The sequence below is a fragment of the Paralichthys olivaceus genome, chromosome 9, assembly GCF_024713975.1.
Source record: "Paralichthys olivaceus isolate ysfri-2021 chromosome 9, ASM2471397v2, whole genome shotgun sequence".
NCBI classification, from domain to species: domain Eukaryota; kingdom Metazoa; phylum Chordata; class Actinopteri; order Pleuronectiformes; family Paralichthyidae; genus Paralichthys; species Paralichthys olivaceus.
Genome location: NC_091101.1, coordinates 16,435,810 through 16,461,673, shown reverse-complemented (window position 1 = coordinate 16,461,673; position 25,864 = coordinate 16,435,810). Strand labels below are relative to the sequence as shown.

Sequence of the window (25,864 nt, the reverse complement as noted above, 5' to 3'; positions counted from 1 at the left end):
TGTTTGTAGTTGTATCCCTTGTGTGAGCAGGTTTATTTATTTTGTGGCTCATTCATTTACTGCCCATTTCTAGCAACGATATTTAGTTGTTATTTTAACACATTTAAAGATGTCTGTGTTATACTTCTGAAGACTAAACTATTTTAATGTTTAGAAAAAATGGCTACTTAAATAACCTAAATAATACAATTCTTTTTAGGCTTTTGGCTGTGGGCAAAAATCAGCACTGAGTCCACATTAACTTTCTGTTTATGGATTTTAACATCGGGCCCCTCAGCAAGAGAGGCCCCAGTGCAGGAGCCACCGTCATTCAAGACTCCTGAAAAAAGTGCAATTTATTAAATTACCAAATTACTATTTTACTATTTACTGGTGATAGTAGTAGTAGGCATAGCAGTAGTAGAAGAAGAATTCTGGCAAATAATAATTTGGTTTATCAATTTGCACCCAACATTGTAAAATATTAATGAAACACAACATGTCAGACTTCAGAATTAAAATGATGAATGTGCATTCATTTAAAACAGTGCCCATAATTGTTAAATATTACAAAAGGAAGCAGGTTATAAACTGGAAAACTGCATCGTAAACCATAACATGTATTATCATTATTACTACTATTAGTAGTAGTATTCATAGAATAAAGCAATTATTTATTATCATTATTATAAGTGGAGGTTGTAGTAGTAATAGAATAATAATAGTAATTTATAATTATTGTTTTTATTATTATTATTATTATTAGTAGAAGTAGTAGCAATAGAATAATAATAATTCTTTATTTTTATTATTATATTTGAATTTTTATGATTAGTGACTCATTGACCTTGTGGAGGAGGTTCCTCCGGGTAGACAGTGGAGGAGGAGGAGGAGGAGTAGAGACGGACGGAGGGAGGAGGGAGGAGGGGGTTATTTCTGAGCTCAGGGCCGAGGATTAGAGAATAGTCCCAGCGCGATGACAGCATCCAGCACATAGCCAAGCCCCCTCCTCCCTCACACACACACACACACATACACAACATCACACATCAGCACCACCATCCGGCCCGGGAGGACGCCGCGGACACATCCGTGAGAGACAAACATCACCCTGGACTGATCTGCGAGACTCATCGTGTTTTTCGGGGAGGAGGGTGGCCAGCACCCCCCCTCTGACTCCCGGTCCGCCCGTCTCCTCCTCACTCCACGAGGTGAGTCCTCTCGGTGTTCCCCGGTGTTATTGTCTGATGGAGGAGCTGCACCTTACCTCCCCCCTCCTCGTAATCTTTAGCACAGCGAAAATGACTCGCCGGGCTGATGCTGGTGGTGGAGTCCACCGGGCTGCACCCGTGTGCGCGGAGGAAGGCGATGGAGAGATTTAAATCCGATTAAGATTATAAAGGAAGCAACAAAAGACTGACCTTTTTCCCCCTCTCTCTTTGTTTAGCCCCGTGGTTTGACTGGCATGGCCGCGGCCGCCGATCAAACTTGCTGTGAGACCAGTGTAATGGGAACATTGATTGTTTTAAATGCGTCTGTGACGCTTTAATGAGCAGCAGACACGTCCGACGTGCGGTTGGTTACATTCACTTAAGCCTGAATTGAGGTTATCAGGGGATACACACAGATATAAGAGGCGATCACAGTCAAAAAATCTGTGGTTGTGCCACATGTACATGTAGTGATAGCGCGCATCCATGCTGCTGAATGCGCAATGAACGCTACAGATTGGACAGGAACGGGCTAGATCCTGGTGGATCAGGGGGGATGCCGGGAATGTGGCTCGTAGAACACGCAACATTATGAATGGGCGTAGGCGACGTGACACTCATCTCTCCTCCTCGTACCCTTGCGGCTCGCAGCAGCCTCCTTCCTTCGTGCCGTGCCGTGCATGACAAGCGCGACACAACTAGACCGGAACAATGCGTTTTGCTGTTCTGGGGCCTTCGGTTAACGCATGACATGATTTAATATGACCGCTGATCGCGATCCCTCGTTTAGACACGTGTGAGACTGTAGACGATCACTGTGCACACACACACATCACTGGGAGTGTTTTTAACTGCATCACAATGCTGCTGCATGTAGTTTACAGCTGATCACACTCACACACGTTTTTACTTCCATCCTAGTGAGGACACTCATTGGCATAATACATGACCTAGCCCCTTACCCTAACCTGGACCATCCAAACTAAATGCCGAACCTAAACCTTGTTCTAACCCTAAAACCAAGTCTTAACCCCCAAACAGCTCATTGAAAGAGGGTCAGAACGTGAGGACCGGCCAAAGTGTCCTCATAGTGTGTGGTCTCGGCTCAAAATGGTCCTCACAGAGATAGATAGAAGTACACACACACACACTGTGTCTCCATGACTTACATTGACTTGCATTAACCTACGTTTAAACCCCAACCCTTAACCTAAAATAGAATGATTTACATAATGGCGACTTGCTTTTAAGGAAGACAAAACCCCATAATGTGACTGTGTAAATAGACTTAGGTCTATACCTGGAGTAATACCTGGACTACACACAGACACACACACAGAATAACACCTAATGAATGAATGAACGAATGCTGTTTCAGCCCTATGAAGTCTACAGCTGTGGATGCTCAGTGTTTTACTTTTCACTCTCGAGTGCACCGAGCGTTTGTGTGTGTGCGCTGTGCAACTGCTTCGGGCATTGTGCTATGACTCAGGGATGTATGCCACAATATGTGATGGCAGTTGCAGCTCCGAGGTCATTCTGCCAGAGGAGAGACACAACGGGCAGAACTCGCACATCAGGAAAGACTTGATGCCTGGCTGCATTAGCCTGGATCTGCTCTGCTGAATGCTGCCCTGTCCCAGATACTGCAGCCAGTCAGGCAGCCATCCTCTCCCTCTCCCTTCCTCCATGGTCTTATAGCTTCATGTCTTCAGGGCAGACCGCTGTTGCTGGGCTGGTGTTTGCATCTCCAGTCCAATGCCTCAACCAATAGATCATTACATCCAAGAATTAAATTCATTTTGTGGCACTTAAGGGCGACTGCTGATTGTTCAATATTGCCGTTCCTCACTAACGGAATTTAGGGGTCAGGGGTTTCATCGGCGAATGATAATGACAGAAAATGATTGAATGGATGGATTTATTAATGGGCACGTTGATGGATATTCAAACAGATTTGGGATAGTCTGTCTGTGTATTTGTTTCTACCAGTAGTACCTCAGCACAGGACAAAGGAGGCATGACCTCATTGATGTGACAGCGCTATAGTGATGGCACAATTGACTGGCAGTGGTGGTGTAATTTATTTTGACACTGTAATAAAAAATAAAGAGAATGAAAAGCACTAGCCTAAAAAGAATCATAGGGCTTACGTTCTGTAAGTCATCAGCCTCTTATAACTAGGTTTTCTCCTCTTCTATTCTTTGCTGTAATATGAAATATTAAAGTCTTGCTGTTGCTATATGTAAGTATTACTCCAGAGCCCAGGGGCCTTTGTTGCTGCAGACTTGCTGGCTGCACTCATATTACTTGGACTTAAAGATAAGACCTCTATTGTGCAGTATTTGAAGGATCCCTGAGTTGAAGGAAATTGGTCCAGACAACAGCAGAAGAAGAAGCGAGGCAGACAGTTTTCCAGACCTGCAACATCCATCATCCACTAACATCCAAAAACCTCCCTCAGACATCAAGATCTCTCTCTCTGTGTCTGTTTCACTGTCTCTTTCCCGAACCGTCCGAACTATTGATAGAGATCGGTAACACAATGCAGCGCACTATTAATCTTTGAAAGGACCCATTATTTAATAGCACGCAGGGGAACTCAAGCCTCACCAGGTCGCTGATAAAAGGGAAAATGAAATGAGTGGCGCACAGTGAGCCCTGTCCACCTAATGCTAATGGAATTAGCTGACAGACTGAATTAAGAACGGGACATTTGATTTTGTGTGGAAGACAGACAGGTATGACGGCAGGAAAAATAACCAGCAACAGTTGAAATCTGAGTTCTGGGTTCAGACCCTTGTTTGACCTGGTGGAGTTTGCATATTCTCCTCTTGCCTGTGTGGGTTTCCTCCCACCATTAATTGGCGACACTTAATTTGAGCATGAATTATTATTTGTCAGCTGGGATTTGCTCTTGCCCTCCCGCCGCCCTCAAAAGAAAAGAATGGACGGGGACAAGTCCATAGCATAACCACATAACACAGTGCACACGATTTAGCTGCAACAATTTGATTGGTTACACATTTAGCAGAAATTCAGTCAGCATAATCTGTGATTAATAGTTGAGTCATTTTATTTTCAAGAAAAATGCAAAATAGTTCCCAGTATTTCAAATAATAATATTTTATTATTTGTTATCCTGAGTTTTTCTTTGACTGTAAAATTAAAATGTTTTGGAATGTCAGACAAAACAGCAAGCATTTTCTTTGTCTTGTCATTTTTGGAGCGGTGGATTCGAAGAGTTCTCACAAGGTCGTCTATTTGTGAAGAATGGCTCAGGGTGTCCTTTGCTAAAGAAAATAAGAAAGGAAGCATTGAAGCGTCTTAAGAATTTAAGAAATTCAACCGTCTCTTATCATGTGGCTGCTGCTTCGATACAACTGGGTCATTTCCCTCATTTAGGAACCGTCCCATGACGAATATCATAAAATATCTATAAATCCATATTTACAGCTGAGAGGCAAACAATTACTTCTCCAGTTATTTATCCATAAATCAGAGTAGTGGACAAAGAGGAGTTTTTATCTGTTGCAGTCAGATGAGTGATTCCATTGTATCTGATGATGTTTGTACCAAATTTCATGACAATTCACCCAACAGAGAAAAAAAGACACATTTCAAACTGTTAGTGACGAAATGTGATGAATCATGAAAGTTATTATGATTTATCTTCACGCTCATGTGTCAATACTTGTTCTAGAAGCTGCTTGTGACCAAGAAGTATTTTTCATGGGGTGATCTTATTTCAGATAATGGATATTTTGCCTGCTTTTAATGTAAAAAGTTTGGAGAACATTTTTGTGCACATGTATGTACATGCTGTGTGTATCTGATTTCAATATGCTGATAAAGAGGCCTTGCTGTCCCAGTGACCTTCTAGTTATCTTCCAAAACATGCTTGGTTTGCTTTTATTTATACTCAGTGTAATATTCCATCTACTCCAGCCGCCAGTCAGATTTTCCATTAACCTCACTTGCCCTCAAGTTTGGCCTGTAACATCTATAAGTGGGACAAAACACTTGATCACGCTAAGGTGCACAACTGAAGTTATGTCTCTGACATTCAAGCGTACAAGGGATATTCACCATCTTGTCCTATATTCTAAATTATGAAATTGGAAGACATCCAGATGCTTCTCATAAACATAGATCCCTCTCGCTTCAGGTCGTCCACATATTCACACGCACTCAGTTGTGTGCCAAGTCGGCTGCTGTGAGACTGAACCATCGCTGAGGTCTGTGTCCAACTTGGCTGGCAGAGACTCGGAGCCAAAATATATTGTTGAGTTGCTGACCCTTCCCCTGCTGCTGTTAACTCATGTGGCACAGCTGTATCCGGTGTGCCTGTGAGTGTGTGTGTGTGTGTGTGTGTGTGTGTGTGTGTGGGAGTGGGAGTGTCTGTGCTGTCAGTCAGCAAAGCTTCTGCAGGAGTCTGGTTACCAATATGGTGACACCCCACTTACAAATCATATTAAAACATTATGGGTTGGAAATATAATATGTGTGTGTGTCTGTGTCTTGTGTGCTCGAGTGTTTGTAACTTTGTTAACGGATTGTCTCAAGTGCTGAGTCCAGTCTTCATTTAGACACAGATCAGATCAGATTGTCATATCCATCAGGCTGGATTAGGATATTTAGCAGGATATCAGCTGGACGTGTTTTTCCCATTTCATGTCCTGAACGCAGCTTCTCCGTGGCCCCGTCCTGGTTTGTCTGACCTCCAGTCGCCCCCCCCCCCCCCCCCCCCCCCCCCCCCCCCCCCCCCCGTCTGGCCTGAGCAGCATTCATTTGGCTGTTTTCTGTCCAGCTGGCTGCACAGCAACTGCCACTTCAGTGCCACCTCTCCAACTCCGAGGAGAGAGTGTGTGGAGTCTGTCTATGAACTGCATGCGTACTCATACCAGGCGACAGGATTGAATAACTGGCTGTGTTGTCTGAGACAGAGAGACATTGTGCATGTGGGAAAATGAGCAAAGGTGGGTGGGGTGGCGTGGGGTCGGTTTGTCTCAGAGACACTGAAACACAAGGCTCACAAGGCTTGAGACGTTCCTTCATTATTACCTAACAGCACTTCACACAAATATGCTCCTTGTACAGCGATGATTTGTCGAGGGGTGAGAAGGTGAAGGGATGGAAAACAGAGGGAGGATGAGTGCAAGGCCGGACAGACGACGAGGCTCGCTGATGAGCTGTGTGTGTGGTGCGGATTGAGGACTTAAAGACACGGCAGTGGACGGCAGGATTCGCGATTACTATTGATTCAGAACCAGATTAGGAGCAGACTCATCACCCGCCCGGACACACACAGGCTTTGCTGTCTTGGATTTAACACTGAGATCAGATTGGAGAATGCCGTCACATCATTAGAAAGAGGGAACAGTCGCTCTCGTTTAAAGCAAAGCAAAGCAGTGGGAGAAATGGTAGCAGTGCCAAAGGTTTCTTTTTGATTTATTTATTAAAAGACTGTTCATACATCACTGTCGGCTGCTGGACTTCTCTTTGTTTGCTGCATTAATCAGTTTTCCTTTCACTCCTCCTGCTGAACGCACTCTTTTACGTCTCACTGTAGACACTTTTGTTCTTTCTTTTCTTGCCCTGCAGCTTCACTCCCTCATTTCTGTGCCTCTGCCCTCTTCACCCTCTTTAAAATTCTCCCCCTTCCCTCGCCCCCCTCCAATATCCTGTCCTTTCTCTCCTTTCTTTGCCTCGACCAATTCTCTTTTTCTATGTCTCTTCCCCTTTTTCCCAGCCCCTCTCCCTACCTCTGAACCCCCCCCCATACATGTTTCCTGTGTGTCTTTTCACTCTCCTCTCCACTCTTCTTGTTGAATGTGTTGGCAAAGTGGCAGAAGGAGGCGGTGGAGGCCGAGCTAGCTGCATTAGCCCCATGCATTATTCATGTGCCCTGCAGTCTGTGTGTGGGTCTAGGTCTTCATGCTGGCTTTTCACTGGGACGCACGGGCCTCAAGAGAGAGCTCTGTGTGTGGAACACAGGGCCTGACGGACGAGCTGCACAGATGGAACTATCAATTCCCCCCCAATTTCTGCTCCCTCTCCTCGATGAAAGCCTCGGGAAGTGAGCGTTTACTTCACAGATCAACATTCAAGTGCAAAATGAGGCGGTTTCCTAAGACAAGAAGAAGAATGTTTATTCAGTGTCTCTCCTAACTCAACAGCCAGGCCTTTCACAACAAAGCCTTTCCCCCCAGTGTGTTTTTTTTTCTCCCCAAAACCAGAGGCCGTCTTAGGTTTCAGCCATATCTGCCCCGACGTTCACATGAAAGAACTACGTCTGCCTGGCATCGCTTTCTCCCTCCGCCACATCAGGATTCTCTGGCTGTGCCCAGTAAGAAATGTTAACTGAACTGGGCGGTATGAAATTTTAATTTAGTACAACCAGACGGAGATGGAGTGCCTCGTCTCCACATTGCCATGTGCTTTTGAGGCTGCGGAGGAGTGGAGAGAGAGAGAGTGCCTTGGGGACCAGAGGAGGGGCCTCTTGGAAAACCACAACCACATAGCTGCTTTGGACTCACATCTGCTTTGCTTGACATGCTTTCGTGTTCACTCTGAAACTATCAATAACTAGAATATGTCGCTCCGCTGCTTATAAATAGGTTAAAAATCCCAACGCAGATCCGGCCTAATCAGATTTGATAACTGGTCCTTTCAGGCTCTGCTGCAATTATAAAGTCGTCTTGTTGGGATGTGCATCTTGTTTATGGGGCTTGACAGCTTTTTGACGTTTCTCTGTTCGGCACAGGTGGCCGCACCAGATTTGGATTGGCCCTGATGATCACAAGGACCCCTCCTCCACCCCTTTTCAGCCAATCCTGGAGGGGTCGCAGAGCTGATGTCTCAGAGGGCGAGAGGGTATTTGTGTTCTGGAGTCCTGAAGAGACAAGCCACATCACGGTGAGTCACGCTCTCGAGTTAAAATGCCAGACATTTTGCTGCTGTCTTAAAAATGTGAGGGCAGGATTTGAGCCTCTGATTTGAGGGCTGGTTTTGATTTCCTGTGCATGAGATGAATGTCAAATGTTTTTCCTGCCTTTCCCAAAAGCTTAATGTGCAAAAGCTCATTTTCAGGTATAATATTCAGGGGTTGCGCCTTCTATGCCAATACACACTCAGCATGTTCTCCCTTACACCTGCTTTATTTACGCGATAAAGATTGTTACTGCGGCTAGTGAGGATAGTAAACCCCTGCTTTAGGTTGTGCATGTGTGCAAAGAAAGGACCGGCTGCTGCTGCTGCCCGGAGAAACTGTCATTGGAGACGACTCCCTGACTCGGCAAGGACAGAGAGGGTGAGAGAGGGAGGGAGAAAGTGAAAGAGAAGAAAGAGGGAGAAGGACTGCAAAAAAAAATGTCACCTGACTCTGCATTGATTGCAGCACTACACACATAAAAGCACAAATCTCCAAACAACACAATGTCCAGCCTGAGAAGTCTATTAGCAGTCCAAACATGTGTCTGTGAAGCTGAATGATGAGTCAGTTTCTGTTTTCTCTGTGATTGAACAGCGTGTGGATGTGTCAATAATCACAATCGGTTCCTCAGCGTTCGGCTGACGGCTACCTAGCCTCACTCATCCCTCCTCATCCACATCAATCTTCCTCAATCCGGATCAGCGGGAGGTGCTAATGTGACACCCTGACCAGCGTAGGCCTGTGCAAAACGAAGGCCGCTAATCCTCTTAAAGGACAGACCCACACACTGTATAGTGTACTACTATGGAACCAGGCCAGTCATCCCTATAGGCCAACAAGCTTCTTCCACAGAGACGAGCTGAACTCCTGCTGTTTTCACTGCTGATTGTTTCTTAAAAACAAGACAAATTGATTTTATGAATACGACTTAACTCACAGCAATGTTGCCTAACATCCTGTATTGATTGCAATGCAGCGTGTATTGTTTCCACATAAATCAGAAATGAAAGTACAGTAAGGGAATAGCACTGTAATGACTTTATCTCCTCGTTTATTGGACAAAAAGATGTTTCAGGTGTCCCAGTTAATCGTGGCAGATTGCCTGAAAAATGTTTTGCTTAATTTAAGATCTGGACTCAAGTCTTGGCTTGCAGAGGTTTCCTCCATATTTCAGACTGTAGCTCTCAGCGTGCTGGCTGCCGAGGCCAAGGAATGGATCAGTAGGTTTCAGGAGCACATCCATCATCGTTAGCTGTATTGATCAGGTCTGAGTCACTACTTTTCCCATTCCAACCCAACTTTTCCCCCTCGTTTTCTCTGCCTCATCAAAATGGGGTCAAAATGTTCAATAGAGCAGTGCAACAGCACATTAAGGATATCAAGACAACAGTAAAATAGTATCTGTTGGAAACAAAGATATGGCATACAAATTATTCAAACCTTGATATCTTAAAATCTCTGTTACCTCCACCATGATGTTATGTTTCTGGGGTTTTTTGTCTGTAAATTAGCGGTATCACACAAGCACCAATTAAATTTTGATGCGGATCTGTATCCAGGATCTTTAAACTTTCTTGAGATGTTTTTTGACATTTTTACAGATTTCCAGGGGAATCACTCATGGATTTTGATTTAAAAAAACAAGGAACACTTATGGAACTGTAGCATCTTGTAGTCACTGCAAGTTCAAATCTAGTTTAGTGATTTGCTCAAAAAGAAAAAAGTTGATGGGGAGAAAGTTATAAGAAAATCTTGTGATTTGGTCGTGATCCATTGCTGACCAGCCTGGACCTTACCTCATTATATCCCCACCACTCCCCAGTTTAAAGGGCAGGCTAAGCAGAAAAGGCACAGCTGCAGAGATGTAGTTAACAGACAGATTGCAGCATTTGTATGTTGAATTCTTCTGCTTATTTATGATGGTGCAGTTGTTGTTGAGAATCAGGTCATTCGGGAGAAAAATATGAGTCATGACATGCTGATTAAACGTCACCGCTCTCTTGCTCTCTCACAGCCTTTCTTGTTCTCTGTTCACATATCTTATTCTCTGTAGTCAATGCCAGCGACATGTTCTGCATGTAAAAACAGAGCAGATGAAATGCTGGAGCACAATTCTGGCACTGACTGTAAAGCCTATTAAGAAAGAGCTAAACATCCTTTTGAACAGTTTTTAATCCATTTTCCCTTCAAGTCCTATCTGTCTCTATCTTTTTCTCTCTTCTTTTTTGCATCTTTGTGAATTTGTCTCACATCCTCCCGTCTGTCTGTTTAGATAAATGGAGGAGAAGGAGCGATGTAGGAGCAGGTCTCCGGCTCGGAGGGCCAGTCGGGTGCAGCAGGTGGTGGGAACAATAATACGACGCACCCGGGAGTCGCTTAGCAGGTACAGAATGGACTTTGCAAATTTCCCCATTGTGGGAACTAATGAAGGTTTATCTTATCTTATCTTAATATGACGCCTGACACGCTGATTCAAGAGAGCCAATGTCCTCTGAGGGAGAAAATAGATTTGATTTTGATGGAAAAAACAACTGAGTCTGCAGTACAATGTGATGGCAGCGCACAACCAGTCGCATCAGTAGCAGAAGAGGCCAAACCTGCGTCAAGAACTTATTGCAGAGAAAAACAGAACAATCAGGTTTGGGATAGAGCGTGGTGCTCGAGGGTGGAGCAAACTGCAACATCCACTCCTCGGCCTGCTGCCCAGATCCTGCTGTGGGGAAAGAGTGTGGGTTGTTGTGATATAAATCATTTAGAGCAAAAGATGTAATTGGCCAAAATGTAAAATGTCATTTTAGAAGTAAATGACTGTAAAAATACATAAATAAAAGGGAGTAAATATCCTTAAAAATCAAAAGAAAATGCTGTGAACAAAACTGAACAAAAATGATATACACTCTCTCTTCATTATACACGCACACTGGATTGCCTCCCCACGCTCACACATTCAGACACATAACACATAGTTGAGTACATATTCAAACCTGACTTTCCCTCTCACACACACAAACGCACCCCACAGTGAACCACAAATATGCTTTCAAGAGTGTGTCGTTCGCTCGCTGTCCGCTAAGTGGTCTCTCATTCTCCTCAGAGGAGGTGGTGCAGAGCCACTAAACTCCCTGTTAGTCAATCTCTGGTAAAAAAAAAAACAGAAAACAATACAGATATGTAGACTGTATATTCCCAGAGTGCATTTGAGTTGATGATTGATATTTCTGTGAATGTTACTTTTTCTCTGGCTCCTGATCTCTGAGGAAAAGATCAGCAAAGGCTATTTGGTCTGCTAATTAATGTTAGAAGCCAAGCTAATATAAACCATGAAATGTAGCATATTAATGGTTCTCAGAGGATGAATGCTATAATATCCTATCCTATTATATATGCCTCAACAACTACTGAATGGAAATACACATTTAGTTCAGACATTCAAGTTAAAAAACGTTTTTAAAATCATCAGATAAAAATGTTAATATGTGGCTTAATCTGTAAAAGAAAGTGATGAGTGTTCACAGTTTTACAGAACACGTAAACAATCTGCCTGAATTTATTTATTGATGATAGTGTTGTATTCTCCACGTTGGTGACCTTTCACCCTGTTTGACCTTCCCAGAGAGCGGTTGCTAGGTGACGGAAGGTCGCAGCGCTCCAACAGTCTGTCCAATCAGAACTTTCTGGCCAAGCTGACGCTGCAGATCACAAGGGACCCGGTCCTGGACAGCAGCACTGGACATGGCTTCACCCTCACCACAAACGCTCCCCTGCTGGTCAGGGACATCGCCACAGGTACGTGACATGTGAGGTGGCATCCGTGTGTGTGTGTGTGTGTGTGTGTGTGTGTGTGAGAGAGAGAGAGAGAGAGAGAGAGGTGTTTGTCTATGTGGATGACTGCACTTTGTTTCCCTGCTTCCTCTCCAAATGGCCACCTGCTTTATGCAACAGAGCATCGCCTGCAGCAAGACAGATTTACAAACTCTCTCTCTCTCTCTCATTCTCTCTCTCACACACGCACACACACGCGTGCATGCACTAATACATCGACTCTCTCCTGGCATTCGAACTGCAAGGCACAGTGCCAGAGAACAGAGCCACCTGCTCAGCCTTCCTTGATTCAATCACTTTTCATTTAGGCAACTTTGATAGTGGGGATCGAGAGAAAGCGACAAAGAGAGAGAGAGAGAGGTGCTGATCCATTGCTTTTACATCCACTCTTAGAATTAAGCTGATAAAGGCCCTGAGGAGGGTCCCACCCTGCTAGTAGCTCTGTAATTGCTTTAAATGATGCCAAAGAGAAACTGAGAACAACATTTAATAGTGATGCAAGCAGGGAGACTCAGTGGGGAATATGCTATGACCAAAGTGCAAATGTGACCGGAGAGAGTGTGAAAGTGTGCAGAGGGGAGGGAGGGAGGGAGGGAGGCTGGTTAACATCTTTGGATGAAGGAGGACAGAGTGAGGTCCTGGTGGTGAGGAGGTGAATATGATAAGCTTGACAGGAGGAGGAGAGGGGCAAGAAGAATGTGAATGTGTGAAACTGCAGCAAGCGTTTGTGAGTTTGTGTGTTTGTGAGTGTGCATGCGTGTGTGCGTGCGTGTGTGCGTGTGTGTAAGCTAGCAGAGCAGTGTGGTAATGCCGTCAGTGGGGTCAAAATCAGGGACAGACGGGGCTTTGCCAGGCACTGGGTGTGTGAAAATATGTGTGCATGGGCGTACTGTGAATGTTTACACATACATACACTAAGCGTGTGTGTGTGTGTGTGTGTGTGTGTGTGTGTGTGTGTGTGTGTTAGAGTAAGCTGAAAGTGTGCACCTCAGTCGTGCTCTCTCGCCCGAAGACAAATGAATATAAATAGCCAGGGAAAGCAGAGCGGAGCAGAGCTGGATAAGACCCAGAATAACTGTAACCCCTCACATCCTGGAGAGCTCAGCTGAACTTTGTTGAGTCAGCCATGTTAAACATGTCTGTGTGTGTGTGTGTGTGTGTGTGTGTGTGTGGATTTTTAACATTCGTCTGATTTAAATCTCTGTGTACATCTCCGTCTTATCTGGACATAAAGTGCTAGCCCACACATGCAGCTGGTGTTTTGTTTTATTCAAGCGCTCACTCCTTTCATTGTGTGTATGTGTGTGTGTGTGTGTTTGTGTGTAGGGAGTCCTGCAGATGGGATACTGTTCCCTGGGGACCAGGTGCTGCAGATTAATGATACAGTGCTGGATGATCTGAGCACAGAGCAGGTGGAAAACATCTTAAGGTGAGAACAACTGCAGAGGTACTTCTTTGTCTGTGTGTGTGTGTGTGTGTGTGTGTGTCTGACTACCTGTCTTTCAGTGACTAAATGCACTTGTGTCATAGTTGTTTGCTTGAGCGCATTCCTAACCGTGTGTGTGTGTGTGTGTGTGTGTGTGTGTTTGAGAATGGCTTAGGATCTTCTGGTTAAAAGGTCAGAAGAGGAAGTGGTTACTTGACAGCTGGTCAGAAGGATATTGACTTCTCGTGTGCATGTGTATCACATGTTTGTTTTCACATGTTTCTGCATGTGTTTGTGTGTTTGTGTTTTTTTCTGTATAGGGACTTGGAGGATTGTATCAATGTTACTATCCTGCGGTACATGACGGTGAGTACAAAGAAGACATTGATGACATCACCTCATACACACACACACACACACACACGGAGTTGTTACACCGCTCCTCATTCAAACATAAGCTGTGTGTGTTTCCAAGCATGTGACTATAAGCTTATGACTTCTGACGTGTTGATGTAAATATTTGTGTTGACCCTTTGATTAAGGCTGTGGTTGTTTTTATCTTAAAGTCTTTTGACCCGTAGAACTAATTGTGTCACAACACTGCTTTGAATATTACACGCGTGTGTGTACAGTATGTGCGTGTGTGCATGTCTGACTCCGTGGTCCAGCCCTCACATAATGGCACCGGTACATGTCTGTGTGTTGCAGAATCCCAAGTCATCAATCATGTCAGCAGAGAAGAGAGCTCGTCTGAGGAGTAATCCAGTTAAAGTGCGCTTTGCAGAGGAGGTGGTGGTCAACGGGCACACTCAGGTGGGGAAACCTCATTCCGCTCAGAATGATCTCTGTCATGAACCACAAATGATGGATCCTCATTTCTGCATGTTTCGTACCTTTGATTCGTCTTTATTTGGTCTTATGTTCTAAGCTGTCAACCCTTGCTGAAATCTCTCACTTCTCTTCACCAGGGAAACTCTCTTCTCTTCCTGCCCAATGTCCTGAAAGTCTATTTAGAGAACGGACAGACCAAGGCCTTCAAGTTTGATAATACCACCAGTGTCAAGGTAAGTACTACAGAGAATCTCAGTGCTCCATGGCAGTATTTGGAGTACTGTGATTTGTGACTGAGGCCCTGTTAAGACCTGGTATTAACATCTGTCCTGAGAGTTGCCATCACAAGTGGTCAGCATTAAGATCGTATAATCACGTATGTCTTTTCTGGTTTTACCCACTCGAGTTTACAAATGTGTTTGTGTGTCGGCACGAGTGAGCGAGTAAGTGACAGAGATTTAGAGAGGGAGAGGAGCCAGGAGGGGCTGAATGAATGAACGTATTAAGATTTTGGTGTTGATAACTGGCCTCTACCAAATCAACCTAAAGGCTCTGAGGAACATAAAAACAAGTTTCATTCATTGTGAAACTGTAGCAGGTGAGAGGACATCAGCCGAGTAGACGGTCCTCCATCCGTGGCCGAGGACGCATTTACATTCACACAGCGAAAGTCTTGTGGTTATGTGTGTCCCAGACCACCTCTCAATGTGGTCTGAGTGACCGGATCTCAGGACGCGTTGAGGACACATTTGGGTGCATTCAGACCTGAGCATGCTGAGCCGACCACTTGTGATCAGATCTCTCAGAATGAAATTTTAAAACCAGGTCTGAATGGGGTCACAGTCCCTGTTATGAGAGGTCAACAAGGCTCCAGCAGCTACGCCTGATAAAGAATAAATCAATCTTGAATGGACTATGGATAATTAGATGGGAAGCCCCCTCAGTTTTCTCAGTAACATCATGACACCAGACATGAGGGGATATAGTTGTAAAAAGACTCTCGGAACAAGTGGGTGCCTTTCGTAAATAAAGCACTCTAGAAGTTATGGTTTGAATTCGCCAAGGGTGACAGAGTGTGTTTAGACTGTTGCTTTTATAACTTGTATTCATTGTTGAATAATAGGAAAAATATATTCAATTTAAATTTAAATTTAATATAATAAGATAGAAAACCTCATACGATAGTTCATTTGACCAAAGAGTCTGTTTTGGGTGACTGCCTTTATGAGCACATTGTTATTGCTACAGCCGGTTTAGAATTTGTATTTCTGTTTATGTTCCCAGCCAAAGGGAAAGTGAGGTGGGGGGGCAGACTTGACCATCTGCCACCAGCAGATCGGGGTGAAACATGTTTTTCTAAGGGGGTCTGAACTGTTGGTTTTCTACCATTCCAGGACATTGTTATGACGCTGAAGGATAAACTGTCCATCCGGGCCATCGAGTACTTCGCCCTGGTGCTAGAGCAACAGTACAGCATCACCAAACTGCTGCTGCTGCACGAAGACGAGCTCATACAGAAGGTGAAGGACACAACGAACGCACATAGACCCACACACAAACATAAAGCTTATAGTGGGTGTCATTTACTTGACTACGTCACTTTCAAGAATACCGGTTACAGCCATACTAAATCCTTACAGCTGATATGAATAGTTGCCTTTACTGTTAGAGATTGTATTCATCCTCACACCTCTGTGTTTTGTCTTCACCAGGTGGTGCAGAAAAAAGACTCCCATGATTACCGATGCTTATTCAGGGTGTGTTTCATCCCCAAAGACCCCATGGACATGCTGCAGGACGACCCCTCTACCTTTGAGTACTTCTTTTTACAGGTCAGAGAAGTTATAGTTATTATTATTATTATATATTACTGTGTCTCTCTCTCCTTCTCTGTCCATCTGAGAAACATCTCAGCTATTTCACTTTCAAAACTAGAATCTCACACAGTTGAGTGTATACCTCCACCAAGGCCCGACCGTCCCCTCATGAAACCACATTTATATTCAAGAGATCCAGGTTTTATTTGGATCCGAACCAAATTTCACACATTCGTAAATAGTCCCCCTAAACATTTTTGATAATTTTTTTCTTCAAGATCCATGAATTATTCTCAATGGAAATGTCAAACAACGCCATCGAAACCATCTAAATCTCATATTGCAAAATGTTTGACTGTGGCTTTGCATCACTGTGTAAACATTTTATGAATTAACAAAGAACTCGGTCTTCTCCTGTACACGGATTCTCTCTGAGACACAACACAGCTCTGACACTATATTTACATAATTAAACCGTGGATGAAAAACCTCTGAGCCAGAAGTTGTCTCTGCATATTGTTAGTGCACAGTAAAGCACTGGCAGCACCACTTATGTCACATTGATTTATTATTGTAGTGCGCTATTGTGCTTGCTGTGTTTGTTTTTGCTGTATAAATCACAGCTTAGGTATCCCAGAGTTGGTTTACTTACAAATATGCTGACATGAAGTACATGTTTGCCATATTACATAACTCAATCTAAAAATCTGGTGCTTTTAAGCTGTTAATTAGTATTTTTAGTGTAATGTATATGTGTATTTGTAATATCTGTATGCATCACTCTGTGACTGTCTCTTTCAGAGTGTCGGGGACGTGTTGCAGGAGCGTTTTGCAGTGGAGATGAAGTGTAACACTGCACTTCGCCTGGCAGCGCTGCACATGCACGAGAGACTGGACAGCTGTGGACAGACCAGGACCTCTATCAAGAGTATTACGTGAGTCATATGTTGTTTTTGTCCCTGCCAGTTTAGGATCAGTGTTTCCTCCTGCTCGACTGTCGCAGTCACTGTAATTTGTCTCGGATTGCTTCATGGCTAATCTATTAATGTGATGTGAAATGGTTTGTGTGTGTAGGAGTGTGTATTTGTTCTATCTCCGGTGTGTGGATCACAATTGTTCCGCATTCTGTCTCAGTCTTTCACATTTCAAAGCTCAGATCCTCTACTCTTTACAATTAAAGGGACATTCTGTTAAATTATAGATGTTTAGTAACATCTAGTGGCAGCTGTGAGAAAAATTAAATATTAGCAGATGTCAACCCAACAAAAAACTACAAACGTTGTACAAAGGAGGAAAAACACAATATGGTAAAACATGAAATGATTAAAATAGACGGTAAGATCAGAACTAGGAGAATACATTATCAATGTTATAAAATCAATATGTCCTATACTGTCTTTTTCAACAATTCCAAGATGGCTTTATCTTTGTCTCAGTCCCAAGCTCCCTATTGCCTTCAAATGCTTTATCATAATTAGAATATAAACAATTCAATTAAAAATACTCATGCATAACTTCACAGTTCTCCATTATGTATCAGTTAGATTTCTGTGTGTGTGTGTGTGGCGACAGGAAGGAGTTCGGCCTGGACAGCTTCATCTCTCCCACGCTGCTGAGCAACATGAGGGAGAAAGACCTGAGGAAAGCCATCAGCTACCACCTCAAAAAGATCCAGTCCCTGCTAGAGCCACGGCACAAGGTACAAAACACACTGACGGATGAGTGGGAGGAGGCACAGAGAGGCGTAAAGAGATAGATAGTGAGAGTTTAGACGAGGCTTTAGGCTACTTTTTAGTCGACTCTTACAGTCACTGCTAATCTCTTTGCAGTTTTAAGTGATATAACAGCTTGGGAGAGCGATAGATGGTGGTTGGGTGGGAGGGTAATTAAAAAGACCATAGTAGCATAGCCATTAGCGTCGGAATTCTGGGGGAAAGAAGCATATTTCTCTATGTTTGCCTTGTTTTGTTCAGTAAGTCAACCATAGTATTTCCCCTGGTTTTCTCTCATCCTGTCTTCTCACCAACCTTCATCCTCTTCTTCGACATCCTCTGTGTTGTTGTAGGTCATATCTGCTACTCAGGCTCGAGTGGCCTACCTCACTCAGCTGGGAGAGCTGATTTCATACGGAGGGCGATCATACACAGCTACGATGATGGTATGGTTGCAGCGTTTCTATTTATTAAAAAAAAAAAGTAATTTCACAGAAATTCACAGTCACATTTTACAGTTTTTTATAATTAGAGTGAATGCAAAAAAACCCTTTTTTTATAAATAATAATCAGAAAATTAAAGTTTTTATCAGTAAATCTCTGTAGAATAACCAACATTTTTTTCCATGATTTGATGGTAAGTGCCAGACTTTTTACAGTTTGTTTTACAGTGTGTAGTCTATACCCACTCAACCAACTAAAGATAAGATACAATACGATAAAATAAACTTAAATTATCCCAAACTAGGAACTGAACTTGTTGCAGCAGCAGATAGAATGAAGTGAACATATTAACGTATTGTAAAAATAAAATAAGCAACAAAATATAAAATAAAAATGATTGTCTCCTCGTCCTTTTATGTGCACTCCCTCACCTATTTCTTTTTCTTTTCTGCTGTACCCCCTCTGACTCTCAGCTTCAGGACAGGGAGGTGCTGGTCAGCCTGCTGGTCGGAGCCAAGTACGGGATGAGTCAGGTCATCAACCACAAGCTCAACGTGATCTCCACGCTGGTCGAGTTCAGCAGCATCAGCCGAGTGGAGTTGCTGTCGGAGTCGGACAAAGTCAGCCTGCTGCGCATCTCGCTGCACGACATGAAGGTAAAGAAGACGTGACTAACATGTATGGAAACGCCAGGCTCTATTATTCATTAATGTGCAGGCACTTATACACTGACACAGATGTGAAAAATGGATATTCACTCACCACATTAGAATTGCGCCAAAGCTCATGTGAGAGTAAATATAGGTCAGGCATTTCTCCTTCAACACACAAGCACTATGAACCCTAAGGGAGTGTGTGGTAGCTATATAAATCTAATACAATTATCTCAAAGGTGACTCTCTCTCCCTCTCTCTCCCGCTCCTACATCTTTTCTCCCTTTACCCTTTGACTTTAACCGTTGCCGCCTTACCTTATCTTGTGCAATGCCCTCCCCCTCACAGCCATTTGCCTTACTGATGGACTCTCTGGCAGCCAAAGACTTAGGGTGTCTGCTGGGAGGCTACTGCAAACTCCTGGTGGATCCCAGTGTCAATGTCTTCCGTCTGGGGCGCCCAAAAGTGAGGGTGCACCGGATTCCTGCTGAAGAAGGTGTGTGTGGGAAGTTCGCCGTAGTAGAGGGCGTGTGCTATGAATCCCTATCAAGTGAGCAAAAACTGTTTCACTTAAAATAATCACTTAATGGCTTTGGCCTTTTGATAGACATTTTTAACATCACATGTTGATGTATGTCACCAGCCAGTACGGGTACGGATAGAAAAGCAAGTCATACCATCAAAATTGAAACATTACTATATTCGACTAATGTGCTAATGAATTGTGTTGTGGTGTTTGTCTGGTGTTATTAGGTTACGTGTCTCGCTGCTGTAGTGACTCGGATGACTCGACAGATGACGACGACCCGATGGATTCACAGAACTACAAACGTCCAGACCCTGCAAGTCAGGACTGGGAAGAAAGGAGGAGGGAGGAGGAAGAAAAGAGGAGAGAAGAAGAAAGGAAAGAGAGAGAGGAGTACAAAGGTAAACAGGAAGTGAAGATAATAGTGACAACAGAAGGTAAAGAAAATGAGGGTGAAGAGGAAGGAGCAACGGGAAATGCACTGCGTAAATTTAGTATTATGGATGAGGAAATGAACCTGGAGACCACCTGGTACCACACTGACCCACGGGTCACCAGCAGTTTCTCCAGCTTGTCCAGCGGCTCCTTGAGCGCCGCACTAGAGGAGAGCAGCACCGCGGCTAAAGCCCCATCTCGCACAGATGCACTTCGTGGACAACACACAGTCGAGGACCTACCCAGCATGGACGTTCACCACCCCTTCCTCCTAGAGCCAAAACGCCACCAGGGCCCTCTGCGACCCACCAACCTCAATTATCGGGGCAATGACAACTCTTGCCTTTGCTTCGCTGAGCTCTCCAAGGCCGATTTCCTGCCTAGCCCGCCTGAGGCTACCAGCGACGATGACGATGATGACGATGAGGAGGAGGAAGAGCAGGGAGTGGAGGAACTCAGACGCATCTCCAAGATTCCTAGCTCGAGAGATTTGAGAATGATTGACAGTATACCCTTTGAAAGATCCCCTATTAGACGAAAGAAAAAGATACCGCCGAAAGTCCCACTAAGGACAAGTTCAATTCCCGGGCACAAAGCAGGACACGCTGAGCAGCGTCTCTCCAAGGACGAAGACAGTCTGTTCCTGACACCTTCACCGAACCCCAAACCAGCTCTTTTTGTCAAAGACACTGTCTCAGAATCTGAGGATGAGTTTTTTGATGCACAGGAGCGATTTACTCCCCCAGTTCCTGATCTATCAGGTTTGTTCACAGCAGGTTTATGTTTATTTTATTTAAGAAAGGACAATGCAGGGTTTGTTATGATTTGAAAATAAGATGGTTTATCTGTGTCACATATGAGCATACATTAAATATAGTATAGGAAATTCTACGAGTCTGAATGAATCAAGGTGGAGCTCTTAAGTAGCAGAGATTCAAACTGTAACGTCTTATGCTGTGGAACTACAAATCAGCTGGGAGGAAGTACAAGAGAAGCTCCTCTGGAAACATGTGACAATCCTGAGACATCATTGTGATTAAAGGAAGTGTTTCTGTGCTTCATTTCATTTGTCTCTCTATTTTACAGATGCTGAACTGGCCGACCGGCAAAATGCTAATCGGTTGAGTGGAACCTGGAATCGTGTTCCAACTGCTTCAGGGAAAGAGCCTTCTTCCCCCCTTACCAATAAAGCCCAATCCTCTAAAATAAAGAAGGAAGTGGAGCCACCTAAAAGGCCTACTAATCAGCTTACCAACCAACATCCCAGTCCACCAAAGTCATCACAGAAACCTGAAGTTAAAGTCAAACCACCTTTGGCACCTAAGCCCCAGCTGCCTCCTAAACCTCAGATCATTCCTCCCAAGTCCCCCCAGCATGGGAGATCATATGCCCACTGCAACGGGGATGCCTCTGGACGTCTGTCCTCTGAACTCCTGGAAATGGAGCCAGACACCATGGAATTCAAGTCTGTTACATATGGGGCAGGCGGACTGCCTCTGTCATCACCTTTAATCACAGCAGTGAGGTGCAGCAAGCAACCTCTACCAATCACGACATTACACACGGAGGAAAAGACAAAGTGGCAAGAAAACTGCTTAAAACAGAATAAAGATCTGACACATGATAATGGTGCTCATGTCATCTCTAAAAACAAAGCAAACATTCCTGATAAAAAGGAAACGGCAAAAGTTGAGAGTCAAACCAATGGGACTTCCCTATCCTCAAAGAAACCACCAAACTTACCCCCTATCCTTCTCTCTAATTCAGGCCCAAAGCTAGCTATCCCCCCTCCTGTGCCCCCAAAACCCACGTCTCCCACTAATCTCCACCCTTTATCACTACCTGCTAGCTCTCCTGTCTCCCCAACTGATCCAAGCAAAGGGATCTTCAAGGATAGCATAAGTCCGCCAAATGGAATCCTGCCCTGGAGCAGCCGCAATGGCACCATCCAGTCAGGACCCCGGAGGGTCTCTCTGAGCCATGAGAGCCTTTCACCCAAAAATACAGATGCACCACTCACCCTCACCACGTCCCTCACCTCAACTAACTCTAAAGATGTTGGGAGCCTAGAAAGCAGAGAACATGGAAGATCTGGATCAGGATCAGATCTGAGGACCAGCTCCTCTAGCCTAGGGGGCAGGCTGCCAGCATCTGCCCTGAGAGGGAGAATCCAGTCTCTGCCTTGGTACATGACCCGTTCCCAGGAGATCTTGGGAACTCTGGACTATCCCTCCACTAGCTCCATCAATGGAGACACATCTGGATTTGGCTCTGGTCTGTCTGTCGCCAGTGGTTTATCAGATTTAAACAAAACCCCTGTCAAGCAAAAAGAGACTGTGGCCTTGAAATCAGGAGGGAAAGGGAACATCTTAGAGGACGGAGCTGAGGTTGTCATCGCCACCATCAAAGAGGCCCAGGATGTGGCATCACATATGAAAAGGACCAATGGGACAAATGGCTCACACCCTAATCTGACTATTAAAGATCATATTACGCACAGTGGCAGTGTCTCATCAGAGCAGCCTCAGTCACGGTCCCACTCAGCTGTAGGTTTGGGAGGTGTGTCCAGCATGCAGATTGGGGGAGACTCACCAACCTCCTCGCTCGCAGACAGCACTCCACCGGAGCAGCACCGGGAGGCTTGTGGCTGCCGCACTGTTTACGCCAACTGTTTCAGTGGAGACACTGAGGATGGTGTTAGTTTTGATGAGGAGCTTACCGTTTACGAATTCTCCCGCCGCACTCGGCCCAAACCTACCCAGCAAGGACCTGTCCCTTCTCCTCCAACACCTTCTCCCAACCCAAACATTTTGTCTCTGCTGAAAGACAACCCACGCCCACTCTCTACTTTTTCCACTGCCTCCTCTGAACTCAGTCCCTTAGTGTCACGACCAGTTTCCCCCACAACCTCTTTTGGTGGTCCTCTTCGATCGCTCACCAACAAGAATTACGGTGGGCTGAAGGGGGGGTTTGCCTCCCTCCGTCAAGATATAGATCAACTTCTGCTGGTCCTAGAGAGCGGAGCACTTGAGCAACCACAACAAACATTATCTCAAGACTCAAAGCAGGATATAAAAGTAGGGCCTGACCTAAATCATAATGGGACTGAAGACAGCACTACCACGGCAGCAGTCTCAAAATGTACTGGGACAAGCTCTTTCACCATGACGGAGGCTGAAAGGACTCTCCTCCAGGCAGAAGCTCGACGACTGGCATCTGGGTGTCAGCGGGCCACGCGTGTCGGCTGGGCTCCTGATGAAGCCTTACGTTCATTATCCAACAGCTTCAGTGCTCTGGTACAGTTGTCTTTAGCCTGCCTGCGAACAAACCCCTGCTCTGGCTGTGACATTTGCCATAATGCGAGTCTGGTCCACGGCGATGAGGACGACGACAGTCAGGAGGCCATGGAAAAGCTAAAGGAGATAGTGGGTCTCTACAGGGAGTTTGTCGGGGCTGTTGAGACTGCAGGCACTGGGGCTGGGGGTAAGAGTGTAGGCCTCAGTGGGGTGGGACTGGGTCAGGGGGAGAGTGACGGGGTGAGGCTGCTGGCCAAACGCTGCACCGTGCTCATCTCCTCCGTATTTGCACTCACACAGCTCTTCAGGACACGCACACTAGACTCTTCGGAGACGCCTGGCCACGTACCTCTCAACTTTTGACCTGTGAACTTTTACCCAATAATAACCAACTGACTGGAGATGAGACGAGACAGCACAGAGTGAACTGGTGTGTAACCCCTGTGTTCTTGTACAGTAAGTGCCATGCACACACCACAGCACACAAACATATTACACACACCCACATGGAAACAAACACACACACACACCAAACAAAAGAGAGGAAACTTCATTGCTTGGACTCTTGTTGGACGCATATGGACTATGCATTTGTACATATGAATTTTATAATTATATTATAATTATCTTATTTTATGATACAATATGTGTATGTATTGAAGGATGGATTACCCATGTATGTATTTATGTATTTATTTTTACAATATTTGCACCATGATCTGTGGCGTGCAAAAAAAAAACTATGGATGTCACTGGAATTTTTATTTTTCCTTCTCTTTGAGACAGTGTTATGTTATCTTTGGCTGCTTTAAAGATTTCTCCACTCCACAAGGTGTAATCTGTAAATTGTCATTTTTCAAGTTTATTACTAACAGTACGTTTTACTGACAAAAAGCAGATAATATACTTTAGCGCTCCTGCGAAATACAGAAACGGACCGATTTGTTTTGTATGTGCAGGGATCGCACCTTTTTAAAGGATTTAGTTTTTCAACATTACAGTCGCATATAAATTGGATACAAAACTATACCATTACAAAGCAGGGAGAGCACTTTTGACTGTTACAGATTGCACCTTTTTATGAGACACGTACCCTTGTGTAAAGTGTTTTTTCTACCCCCTTTTTCCCTGACTCTCCTGACTGACTCTTGAGTGAATGCTTCTTGGAAATACTCCAGCTACCCAGACGTATGCAGTATTATAACAGTAATCTAGTTCTCATCCAAAGAACACTACATATATATTTTCTGGGAATGTGCGGATTGGGCCCAGGGGACCTCTGTTCTTTAGTTTAGTTTTTGACTTGGCACAAGTGTGACTGTTAAACTCTGTCCAGATGTAGCAAAGATCCAAAGTCTTACAACACTGAGCCACAACTGTTCCCCACTGCACGTTCCTCTTTGGGTGCGCCACATTATTAATAACACACTGACAGATGGACTGACTGCTGTGTGCTGGGGTCAGAACTTCACATATACATTTATATCTCTGTGTCCTGTTTGGTTTCTACCTTAGTTTATGGCTATGCAAACATAAAACCCCCACCATATACTGTATATTCATTTCTTTATGTGCTAACACGAAGAACAATATTAGCTACATTATGTTTGTATGAATATAATGGGTGCTTTCTTTGTTGGGAATGTTGGCTTTTTGTCTTGTTTCAGGAGAACTTACTACATTATGGATTGCAACCGTTGTGCAAAGTTGCATGGTTTGTCAATATTAGGACTCCTGTCTATACTGATGTCTGTGAATTGTCAGTAAAAAAGGATTCTTTTGCTCGATCAGTTTTCTGATGTGCAGTGTTCACTAATCAGCTCGTCCACATCACATGAAGCCCGATCATTTGATGAGGCATCCGATCTGAGGGATTTACCCGAGCCACCTACGACAACAGGAAGGTAATTACGCCAAATCAGCCAGCAGTGGCTTCTACAAGTGTGATTAGGGGATTAGCAGAAATTAAGACTGCTTAAATTTTCGGAGGCAGCTGGTGAGGAGATAGGTAGCATATTTAATCTTCCAAATACAAGTGCGAGTGAAATTATGTCTAGGTGGCTCTGACTGAAAGAATTAAGAGGAGCTTCCAGTTGCCATGGAGGTATTGACCAGTAGAAGTGTCCATCGTCGCACTAATATCAAGACATACTGTATGTCTCAGGAGCATCTCTAGCAGTTCAACAAACAGGCCCCGACAGTGAACAGTGCCTGTGTCACCTGTGTGTTTTGTTGCCGTATGCTACAACGGTGTCAACAGCATTTCATATTCAAAGAGGACATTGTGTTTCTACACTTTTTTCGTACCCACATTCAATGAAGTCGATGTACCAAGAATTGTATTGTCCGGAAATAAACTACACACTGACCTTAATGATGTGTTTGGGTTTTGTCATCTTGTGTTGTGCCACCTTAAATTCAAGTACACACATCGTGTGTCAGATTAGATTAGATTAGAAGACGTTAAATTTGGTCAAATGGCTCTCAGAAGGAGTGCATACCTCCAACAGTCTCCTTATGAAATCACATTTAAATTCACTAGATCTGGATTTTATTTGGATCTGCACCAAATAGCACACATTCATAAATATTAGATGTCAAAAAATCTTGCATTTTAAAGAAAACGAAAAAAAATAAACTGGAGGCGCCCCCCCGATCCAGATCTGCACCAAAATTTAATGAGTTCGTCCTTGTGTCATGTCGCACCATAATCTGCATCACTTTGTACCCTCTTTACCGCTAATTAGTTAATGAGCATTACTGTTGGATTTCTGTCTC

At 44.2% G+C, this 25,864-nt stretch overlaps 1 protein-coding gene across 2 annotated transcripts; it reads left to right on the top strand.

Annotated features, from left to right (window-relative positions):
- Positions 1-881: 881 nt before the first annotated feature.
- On the top strand, positions 882-25,460 carry frmpd1b (FERM and PDZ domain containing 1b). Of its 2 annotated transcripts, XM_020085375.2 has the most exons (17): positions 882-1,190; positions 7,957-8,108; positions 10,397-10,507; positions 11,738-11,910; positions 13,273-13,375; positions 13,693-13,738; positions 14,081-14,185; positions 14,341-14,436; positions 15,598-15,723; positions 15,916-16,035; positions 16,822-16,955; positions 17,593-17,719; positions 18,086-18,178; positions 18,650-18,832; positions 19,178-19,325; positions 19,583-20,551; positions 20,877-25,460. In XM_020085375.2, the coding sequence occupies exons 3-17, from the start codon at positions 10,401-10,403 to the stop codon at positions 23,447-23,449; spliced, it is 5,103 nt and encodes a 1,700-aa protein (XP_019940934.2). In that variant the 5' UTR covers positions 882-1,190; positions 7,957-8,108; positions 10,397-10,400; the 3' UTR covers positions 23,450-25,460. The 2 variants fall into 2 exon arrangements, with proteins under 2 accessions (XP_019940934.2, XP_019940925.2); XM_020085366.2 differs by lacking the exon at positions 882-1,190 and having other exon boundaries at positions 7,969-8,108; positions 19,178-19,379.
- Positions 25,461-25,864: the final 404 nt, after the last annotated feature.